This window comes from Oratosquilla oratoria, chromosome 42 (genome assembly GCF_046742065.1).
Source record: "Oratosquilla oratoria isolate Oo_2021 chromosome 42, ASM4674206v1, whole genome shotgun sequence".
Lineage (NCBI taxonomy): Eukaryota > Metazoa > Arthropoda > Malacostraca > Stomatopoda > Squillidae > Oratosquilla > Oratosquilla oratoria.
The window spans coordinates 34,193,960-34,205,208 of record NC_134818.1 but is presented as its reverse complement, the minus strand read 5'-3'; the positions used below and the strand labels follow the sequence as shown (position 1 = coordinate 34,205,208).

At 41.0% G+C, this 11,249-nt stretch overlaps 1 protein-coding gene across 1 annotated transcript in view; it reads right to left on the bottom strand.

Annotated features, from left to right (window-relative positions):
- LOC143021612 (putative aminopeptidase NPEPL1) overlaps positions 1 to 11,249 on the bottom strand; it is a 49,713-nt gene that overhangs the window by 35,476 nt on the left and 2,988 nt on the right. Inside the window, exons 2-3 of the mRNA XM_076179213.1 lie at positions 9,153 to 9,964; positions 4,761 to 4,821 (exon numbers count right to left, since the gene is read on the bottom strand). Of these exons, the coding sequence (XP_076035328.1) occupies positions 4,761 to 4,821; positions 9,153 to 9,964 (873 nt within the window). The remainder of the gene's footprint in view (positions 1 to 4,760; positions 4,822 to 9,152; positions 9,965 to 11,249) is intronic.

Sequence of the window (11,249 nt, the reverse complement as noted above, 5' to 3'; positions counted from 1 at the left end):
ATGTGTGTGTGTGATTCACCATGGTCTTGGATAACGTGTTGGACTCGTGATCGACAGCTATTTCCCTCCCGGAAGAGAGCTGAGCTTATATATGACCGATCTATGGGTAATGATGTCATCTTACACGCACACACACACAAACTCCCCGCCCACGAGAGTTGGAGTAACGACTCGCAGCGTAGCGATACTAAAATTATTTCAGCCCTGGACGGGATTCGAACTCGGACAGCCGTAGTGGCAGCCGCGAACGCTACCACTGTGCCATCGAGTCGTGTGTGTGTGTGTGCGTGTGTGTTCATGTGTGTGTGTGTGTGTGCGCGCGCGCGCGCGATCGACCATGGTCTTGGATCACGTGTTGGTCTCGTGATCGACAGCTACTATCTCAGATGAGAGCTCAGAGCTCATATATGACCCGGTCTATGGATCATACTGTTACCTTATACACACACACATACCAACTTGTGTGTGTATGTGTAACATTACACCATTCGACGTTGGCACTGACATGGCACCACTTAGCTGGCCCATTGCTTACATGGTACTGATGGCAATATCGCAGTCTTAACACAGAAAACATAATAAATATAACGCAATTATTACACTGAATAGCTGCAAGAACACGCAAACTCGAGAAAAAATAAGACCTCTTCACGGACACATTGTTATCTAAAGAGAATTGAATGAAAACCACAGGGGGTCGAATTTATTATAATTTTTTACTCAAGCTAACTAGGCTGAGAAACGCATACATACATATACACACACACACACACATACACACACACACACATATATATATATATATATATATATATATAATATATATGCAAATACACTTGTCGATTTTTCCGTTGTCCTTAAATTTTCCTTACTTGTTTGCTTGCTTGTTTGTTTGTGTGTGTGTGTGTGTGTATTCACCTCGGATCTGCTGCAGCCTCTGTCGAGACAGCCAGACACCACCCTACGGCAGTGTGCTCAGAGCTCATTATTTGCCGATCTCTGGGTAGGTCTGAGACCACTCACACACCACACACCGGGACAGCAAGGTCACAACTCCTTGACTAACGTCCCGTACCTACTCACTGCTAGGTGAACAGGGGTTACACGTGAAAGGAGACAAACCCAACTTATCTCCGCCCGGCCGGGGAATCGAACCCCGGTTCTCTGGCTTGTGTGTGTGTGTGTGTGTGCGCGCGCACACACACACAAGTGTGTATGCGCGCGCACAAGTGTGGATGTGCAAGTGTGGGTATGTACAAGTGTATTACATGTGTGGGCAAGTGAAAAACGCCCTCACACATTACTAACTACAAAAATATAATGAAGAAAATGGATAAAGAAGAAACGGGTCTAGTTCCGAGCATATTCCTGGCTGGTTTCGCTCTAAATTTCTTCAGAGGGGCGAAACCGATCAGGAATAAACTCGGAACTGGACCAGCGCCTTCTTTTTCCACCTTCAACTTCCCATATCATCTCAACAATATAATGAAAACTGATGTGCGCGTGCACCTGTGTGTGTGTGTGTGTGTGTGTGTGTGTGTGTGTGTGTGTGTGTGTGTGTGTGTGTGTGTGTGTGTGTGTGTGTGTGTGTGTGTGATTCACCATGGTCTTGCGTCAGGTTGGGCTCATGATCGACAGCTATTACCCTCCTGGATGAGAGCTCAGAGCTCATATATGACCGGTCTATGGGTAATGTTGTGACCCTACACGCACACACACACCCAACTCCCCGCCCACGAGAGTTGGAGTAGCGACCCGCAGAGTTAGTGTGTGTGTGTGTGTGTGATTCACTATGGTCTTTGGATCACATGTTGGACTCGTGATCGACAGCCATTTCCCTCCCGCAAGAGCTCAGAGCTCGTATATGACCGATCTATGTGTAATGCTGTGATCTTACACACACACAAACAACTCCCCGCCCACGAGAGTTGGAGTAACAACCCGCAGCGCAGCGATACTGAAATTATTTCAGCCCTGGGCGGGATTCGAACCCGGACCTCCGTAGTGGCAGCCGGGAACTCTACCAACTTCGCCACGAGTCGTGTGTGTGTGTATTCACCTTGGTCTTTGGATCACGTGCTGGACTCGTGATCGACAGCTATTTCCCTCCTGGGAGAGAGCTCAGAGCTCGTATGACCGATTTATGGGTAATGCTGTGACCTTACACGCACACACACACCCGCCCACTAGAGTTGGAGTAACGACTCGAAGCGCAGCGATACTGAAATTATTTCAGCATTGGGCAGTCGGAGACTCGACCAACCGCGCCACCGAGTCGTGTGTATATGTGTGTGTTTTCATTTATACGATCGAAATAAATTTTACATGCCGTTTCCTCAGTACCATTCATTTACTGTTTGCATTCTGCTTATCCCAGAGCCCACATCACCACCATGAGTCCTACGGTGAATACAGAAGCATACGAATCTCTACTTCGCCATTTTGACGACCACTGAGCGAGTCCCGTGGATTAATTAAGGATGAGTTGGAACCTTATTACGAGAATGACCTTGGCCCTTGATCGTCTACTATATGTACCCGTAGACCTACTGGTGGCCATGTGAGTGCACGCGCACGCGTTCCGTACTCGGAGGCCTATGCTCGTGACTGGGAAATTAAATTTTGTTTTTACTGTCCGTGGATGTTGGAGCAATTGATCGGGTGATCGGGATACGTGAAAGAGGGAAAAGAAAAGGTATTATATATGGGAAGGGGGCGACAGCGAGCGCCGATGGTAATGAAAATGGGAATTGGGAAAGCTCTCATCATAGATAAAAACAAGGTAATAAAAGAAAAACAGTGAAGGCTTATATAAAACGCTTAGAATTGAGGAGGTGAGCAGAAGCCAGAATGAAAAATCACCGGACACGTTATTACACAAATATGCACTTATTAGCTTTCCTAATGAAAAAATAGACAAATATATGGGGCCACACAAACACGAGACTCGTTCATTAAAAAAATAATAAAAATGAAATACTACTGACGCCAAAAATAGTTGAACTTAAGATATTTGAATTGTGAAATGTGGATATGTATTTTTGTAGGAAATACTAAGTGGTAATACTAGTCTCTGTAGGCATTCTGATTACCAAGGCTGAGCAATCAGGTGTCCACTTCGAATTTCTTTGTTCTACGTCCTTCCAAGACTTTCCTGCGGACTACTTTCATCAGATATCACCACACTGGTGTAATTATACTAATTAAAAATACTATAATCGTTGAAGAGAAGTTATAGAGTCACATTTTACAACATAAAATCAGAAAATGCATATACTCACCACCCACGGTACGACTGCCCTAGAAACTACGAAGCGTCAAGCGATCAGCTGAGTTTTGTTTACAAAGATCAAAACAAATGAAACGCGACTAGGAAAAAAGAATTTCCAGGCTTTAATTGATGTATTGCGCCTCCATTATATTTCAAATACTAATTATTCTTTCCACGAAAATATAAACAAATATTTAATATTTCTACAAATTCACATGAGTTATCAACATGTCTGATTTCATACACAGAAAACAATGAGATATGCACACCTATTCGTTGCATGATACATTGTTCTTGGTACTGAATGTACTTAATCACCCTTACCTTTTATCGTTTCATAATTCGATCTTCTTGAGTAATACAATTTGTATTTTAAATACTGGCTGTATCTTCAGTAATGAATATATTACATTGTTATTAAAGTCAGGTTAGATAAATGTATAGATGAAACTTTAGCATAATCAATTAAATTTGTATTCGTTTCTGGGAATATGTATCTATATAGATTATACACGTGATGATGAAACCGTACTTTGACTCATTAAGTGCTTTAGATTACAGGTACAGTACAGTGCCATATCTAGTTCAGTCTACTGACCTTCTATTCAGATTCCTTATCTGCTATGAGCCCATTTATTCAATTCAAAAGGCACTGAATATATGTACATTCTCTCTTTTTAGCAAATGCAATTCACTTAGTATTTGATAACCATGTCGAGTGTACAATTATATCTACAATGCCATGATGTACGCATAACTGTGAGTAAACGTTTCTTAATAATTTATATTATTACATGGATGACGTAAGTGGAGTAGGAAACACAGGAGTCTTAGTCTTGAGTTTATTCCTGACTAGTTTCATTTGAAAAAGCATACCTGCGAAACTAGTCAGGAATAAACTCAAGACTAATTAAGTCTCCTGTGTTTCCTACTCCACTTACCTCAACCTGTCAGAATGTCTCAATATTACATGGATATCGTTATCTACCATATCCAAGTGTACAGCTAAGCTGACACCTCGATGATATAATGTATATACATACAAGTCTATTTGTTTTCGCCAGCTCATGGCTGAGCTGATAACTTCGGACGTGGGCGTATATGGCTAAGCATTCGGTCGACGACGCAACGGTTTCTCTTGCTCTGAACTGACCACGTACGTTGGTCTCTCACATGGTGAAGGGCATGGGGAGCGGCAATTTTAGGGGAGCGGCAATTCTAGCCTGGCCTTGCCGTTCACAAGGCAAACAAAATAATGGTAATGAAAATGAGGTCAAAGAAGCCATGGACATTTTACCGTAATCAATAAAACACGAAACAACTTCCCTTATCCTTTCTGCAATAGATATCAAATACAAATTTCAAAATCTAATTATTTCGCAAGCCAATACCTAAAACGTCTACATGAAAAAAATATTAAGTTTGACTCATTGCTTTCATATTGTGAAGGATTCGTTAAATTTCGTGTTACATTGAGTCTTTTACTGACTTTGAATATATCAGTTGCCTCTAGTGAAAAGTCGTTCAGCAAACTGAAGCTCATTAAGTACCTAAGGAATCCCATGAGCCAAGATAGACTGTCAAATAAATCTCTCCCCAGTATTGAATCTGACACTGATGGAAGAATAGCAATACTCCCATATGGATGACGGACATGAGATCGGGGAAGCACACCTTAGATCCAAATATAATGATATGGCAAAACTGGTTAGAAAGAATACGTGCACAGCAAAATGTAACTGAAATTAAGGTTGCCAGACAAACTAGATCCAACCCAAAGGGCTTCTTTCATCTCTACAAAACAAAAAATAAGGAAAGGCTAGGCCCAATTTAAAATGGCGAAAATGTCATGATAGAATCGGAGGAAAAAATGAGTGAGGCGTTTAACAAATATTATCTTTCGGTGTTTAATAAGGAGAGGTTAGATAAGGTGCCTGACTACGATCCGATTTTCAGTGGGGATGAAGAAAGTAGACTAATATGAGCATTAGTAAGGTAGAAGTACTCAAGCAGATTGAAAAACTTAATGCTATAAAATCTCGGGGTCCAGACCAAAATTTTCCGAGAGTACTTAGGGTGTAAATTTGAAATATGCGACCAGTTAACTGAAATATTTAATAAGTCGGTAGACACTGGTTTTGTGCCTATTGCTTGGGGGCAGGCAAATGTTGTTCCTGTTTTTAAAAAGAGAGATAAATCATCTATATGCAACTACAGGCCAATCAATTTGACATCAGTTATAGGTAAAATGATTGAATCAATAATAGTTAATAGATTCAGAGAACACATCGAGAAACATAATTTGATTCGTGACACACAGCATGGTTTCTCTAAGGGTAAGTCATATGTGACTAATCGTCTATCTTTTTACACTGAAGTATACAAGGCGTCAGATAACAATGATAGTTACGATGTTATTTACCTTGACTTTAGCAAAGCATTCGACAAGGTGCCCAGAGACTACTAAATAAAATCAAAGCCCATGACATAGAAGGAAAAGTGTTAAAATGGATCAGTGAGAGACTATAGCGGGTCACCATAGATGGTGTAAAATTCAGGTGGGGGAGTGTTTCTATTGGGGTCCCCCACGGCTCTGTTTTGGTTATCTTATTGTTTATTATGTACATAAACGACTTGGACAATGGGGTTAATAGTGATGTTAGTAATTTTGCAGACGACACTAAAATAGGACGCCAAATTAGGTCAGGAGACGACGCCGGGATTCTGCGGGATGGTCTGAACAAATTGTTCACATACCGGTCGGTGAAATGGCAAATTAACTTCAATCTCTCAAAGTGCAGCGTGTTAAACGTAGGGCTACACAACACCGAAAATAGATATAGCTTAGATAACACATTTTTAGAGAAAACTGAGTGCGAGAGAGACTTGGGAGTTCTAGTGAGTCCGGACATTAAAACCAGGAAACAGTGCATTAGTGCCAGGAATAAAGCAAACAGAGCATTAGGTTTCATTGCTAGGGCGGTTACGAATAGAAGTACAGAAGTAATTATCAAACTCTATCTAGCGTTAGTTAGACTCATCCTTGACTATGCAGTATAATTTTGGTCTCCGTCTAATAGAATGGACATAAATTCACTAGAATCAGTACAGAAGAGAATGACCAATATGATACATGGGCTCAGAAATTTACCTTACGAAAAGAGGCTTAGGCACCTTAACTTACATTCGCTGGAAAGATGAAGAGTGCGAGGTGATTTGATAGAGGTGTTTAAGTGGATCAAGGTCTTTAACAAGGGTGACGCAAACAAGGTCATCATATTAAGACAACAGGGTAGGACTCGCAGTAATGGATTTAAATTGGACAAATTTAGATTTAAAAAGGAAATAGGCAAGAATTGGCTTACTAATAGGGTGGTCAAACAATGGAACAGTCTTAGTAACCATGTAGTGAGCGCTGAAACTATCGGTTGTTTTTTAAGAAACGGTTAGACAACTTTATGGATAGAAATGACAGGTGGTAATAGACATGGAACTGCCTAGTGTAGGTCTCATCGTCTCTTGCAGTCTCCTTCATTCTTATGTTCTTATGGACATGAGTTTTGATAACATCATTCATGAATTTGCCAGAAGCAAAGAAAACTCCTAACGTATTCTACAAATCAATATGATCAACAATTATCTTCTGATTTTATTCTTATATAAATTGTTCTATTTTCAAATCAATATTTTTTCTGAAAATGCTAATACATTGCAGTCGTAAGAATGTTTTTTTTATGAAAAAAACACACTTAATTATACGGCACACACAACAAATGCATCTTTTATTATGTATACCGGTGTCCTATAATCACGTTGCACAAATTAGGGTCATAGGCAGTAAGTGGTGGTGGCGGCCAAAGCTCTACCGACTGAGCGGAGCTCTAAAACTCGATCTTGGGAGTTGATCTGACTCCCGAAGAACTAAGTCGACTGCTAACTGCCGTCCTAACTTAATTTTATAGAGAGCTAAGCCCAACTCTTAGCTAGTGGTGAAACTGGTACGAATCCTTGACGGACTTTCGTCGTTGGCGATTCTATTCAGGTATTACAACGACGAAAGTTCACCTAGGATTCGTACCAGCTAAGAGTTGGGCTTAGTTCTCCGTAAAATTAAGTTAGGACGGCAGTTAGCAGTCGACTGAGTTCTTCGGGAGTCAAATCAACTTCCGAGTGGGAAATCCTCAGAGGCCTTGTAATTCAGTCGGTAGAGCTTTATCCTAGTGTCACACAAGACCCCGGTTCGAGTCCCAGGGCGACTTTTGGAATTATTTGATTGACATACCCCGTCAATTGCGATTCTATTATACATACATACATACATACATACACACACACACAAACACACACACACACACACACACACACACACACACACACACACACACACACACACACACACACACACACACACACACACATATATATATATATAATATATATATATTATATATATATATGTATATATATATATTGTATACTTAGGGCGCAGGTTTTCTTTTATACACACTGAATTGAACACCACAGCATTTTCACAGTTATTAATTTTCTTCTTGATATTTTCAAGTTTCCTCACTAAAGTTCTAATATTGGGAGGATGAGCGGAAACGAACTTTCCAAAGTTCTCCATTTTAATATTTGACGTTTCGACTACATAGAGTCATGATCAAGTTACAAGAACAGTTAAGGCAACACAATCTACAGATACGTTACATGGTCACAGGAAAAAATTAGAATGCTACACTCTTAGGTCAAGCGCGATCTTTAAACCTCCGAGGACCTGACCCTGGAAGACTTTCTCAGAGCTTGAGGAGGGGGAGGGGAAGGGGGAGGGAGAGGTGAGGGGGGGGGGAGAGTAGGAGTCGGAGTAAGGTGAGGTGAAGTAGCGTGCTTAGCATACACAGGGAGGTTATGTATAGCATGTCGCGAGGACGTATTAAATAAAGAAATAGCAGACAACAAATTAGCCTGTACATTGATCACAGGAGACAATTCTCTTATATACACAGCCTCTAACATTTTTAGTTCCTTAATATTATTACACTGGGCTAGCACTTCAGTGTTATGAACAATGGTTGCTCTATCCAACACAGACTTGTGATACTGTTCAACATGATTTTTAATGGCTCCCTGTTGGAGGTGGAGAGTTAAACGTCTGCTAAGGCTGCATGTCGTATGACCAACATAGCTACGAGGAAAGAGCTCACAGTCTCCAGTAATGCATTTGAACATATAGACTAGGTTAGTTTTCGACAGCATCCCAGAAGTGCCAGACAAATAATTTTTGAGGACTAGGGAACTAGTGCGTTTTTTTTTTCTTTTATAAAATATCACCAAGCGCAAGACATCATTTTCATCCACCGGTTTACAATTTCGAAAAACAATGTCTTTAATGCATTTCTCATCCTCACGGTAAGCGCTGTTGAAGATATTCTTATAAAAGACTTTGATGATATTATTGTGGGGAGGGGTACGGTTATACAAACTACTGTCTAACATCTTATTGGTAATGTTGTCAAAGTCTGTGTTGGAATAACCGTTATTCACTAACAGCTGGCGTAGGTGTTGTAGTTCTGCGTGTAGTGAATGCCAGGACGAGCAAACCTTAATCGCCCGTCGCACGTAGGCCTTAATAACACCTCTTTTGTACTCGGCCGTACATTCACTCTCACCGTTCATGCATTTCCCAGCATTGGTGGGCTTGCGGTAAACAGAAGTGATGAAGTTGTCAGAAGACGCGTCCACCATAACATCAAGAAACGGGAGTTTGTTGTTATCGTTTAACTCAACAGAAAATTTTAAACCTGAAACTTCCTGGAGGTTTGATCTAAGTTCTTCAAGTAAACGCATGTCATTGACACACACAAAAATGTCGTCTATATACCTGCGGTACAAAGAGGGTTTAATAGGTAGGCTGCTAATAACTTCTTCTTCAACATGGGCCATGAAGGCTTGAGCAAATAAAAACCCCAGGGGGGACCCCATGGCAACCCCGTCAGTCTGAACATACAAATTACCTAAAGGGCATTTAAAAGGGGCTTCTGATGTACAAGCCAAGAGCATGTCTTTCAAGATAGGCTCAGAAAGTTTGGGGGGAGGGAGCACTGGATGGCGGTAGGTGTAATTTAAGATGATGTCAACAGTTCTAATCAAGGGGACATGGGAAAAAAGACTCTCAGCATCCAGAGAGGTTAAAATGCCCGAGGGCTTGTTATATCTTAAAATATCAACAAATTCATCAGTAGATTTAAGGGAATGAGTGGTGGGGATGTAGGGGGTGATAATCTGATTTAAGCGTTTAGCTAGGGAATAAGTAGGGGTAGGTATTTGACCTTCCTTGTGCGTTTTAACATTCCCGTAAAAATAGCCGGGGGCAAAATCACCAGTAATGGAATCAAATTTAAGGTCACCAATGACCGCATTAGCAGCGTGAATAAGTGAATTAACCTTAGACTTAAGATTAACAGTGGGGTTACGAGACAAAGGTTGGAATTTAGAAGGGTCTCCTAAAAGATTATTACACTTATCCAGGTAACAGTCACGATCAAGAATCACAAAGGTATTAGACTTATCCGCTTTGCGAATAATAATGTGCTCGTTGTCACGGAGCTGCTGTGCGGCCTCGCGAAGGCGAGGGGACAAAATACCCTGAGAAGGACGGTGTCTCTTCTTAGTGCTCTCTGCTTGCAAGTTCTCCTGAAGGTCAGGGTTGATAGAGATTTTACCTTCACGTTCTATATAGGTATATAGGTATATAGACGACATTTTTGTGTGTGTCAATGACATGCGTTTACTTGAAGAACTTAGATCAAACCTCCAGGAAGTTTCAGGTTTAAAATTTTCTGTTGAGTTAAACGATAACAACAAACTCCCGTTTCTTGATGTTATGGTGGACGCGTCTTCTGACAACTTCATCACTTCTGTTTACCGCAAGCCCACCAATGCTGGGAAATGCATGAACGGTGAGAGTGAATGTACGGCCGAGTACAAAAGAGGTGTTATTAAGGCCTACGTGCGACGGGCGATTAAGGTTTGCTCGTCCTGGCATTCACTACACGCAGAACTACAACACCTACGCCAGCTGTTAGTGAATAACGGTTATTCCAACACAGACTTTGACAACATTACCAATAAGATGTTAGACAGTAGTTTGTATAACCGTACCCCTCCCCACAATAATATCATCAAAGTCTTTTATAAGAATATCTTCAACAGCGCTTACCGTGAGGATGAGAAATGCATTAAAGACATTGTTTTTCGAAATTGTAAACCGGTGGATGAAAATGATGTCTTGCGCTTGGAGATATTTTATAAAAGAAAAAAAAAACGCACTAGTTCCCTAGTCCTCAAAAATTATTTGTCTGGCACTTCTGGGATGCTGTCGAAAACTAACCTAGTCTATATGTTCAAATGCATTACTGGAGACTGTGAGCTCTTTCCTCGTAGCTATGTTGGTCATACGACATGCAGCCTTAGCAGATGTTTAACTCTCCACCTCCAACAGGGAGCCATTAAAAATCATGTTGAACAGTATCACAAGTCTGTGTTGGATAGAGCAACCATTGTTCATAACACTGAAGTGCTAGCCCAGTGTAATAATATTAAGGAACTAAAAATGTTAGAGGCTGTGTATATAAGAGAATTGTCTCCTGTGATCAATGTACAGGCTAATTTGTTGTCTGCTATTTCTTTATTTAATACGTCCTCGCGACATGCTATACATAACCTCCCTGTGTATGCTAAGCACGCTACTTCACCTCACCTTACTCCGACTCCTACTCTCCCTCCCCCTTCCCCTCCCCCTCCTCAAGCTCTGAGAAAGTCTTCCAGGGTCAGGTCCTCGGAGGTTTAAAGATCGCGCTTGACCTAAGAGTGTAGCATTCTAATTTTTTCCTGTGACCATGTAACGTATCTGTAGATTGTGTTGCCTTAACTGTTCTTGTAACTTGATCATGACTCTATGTAGTCGAAACGTCAAATA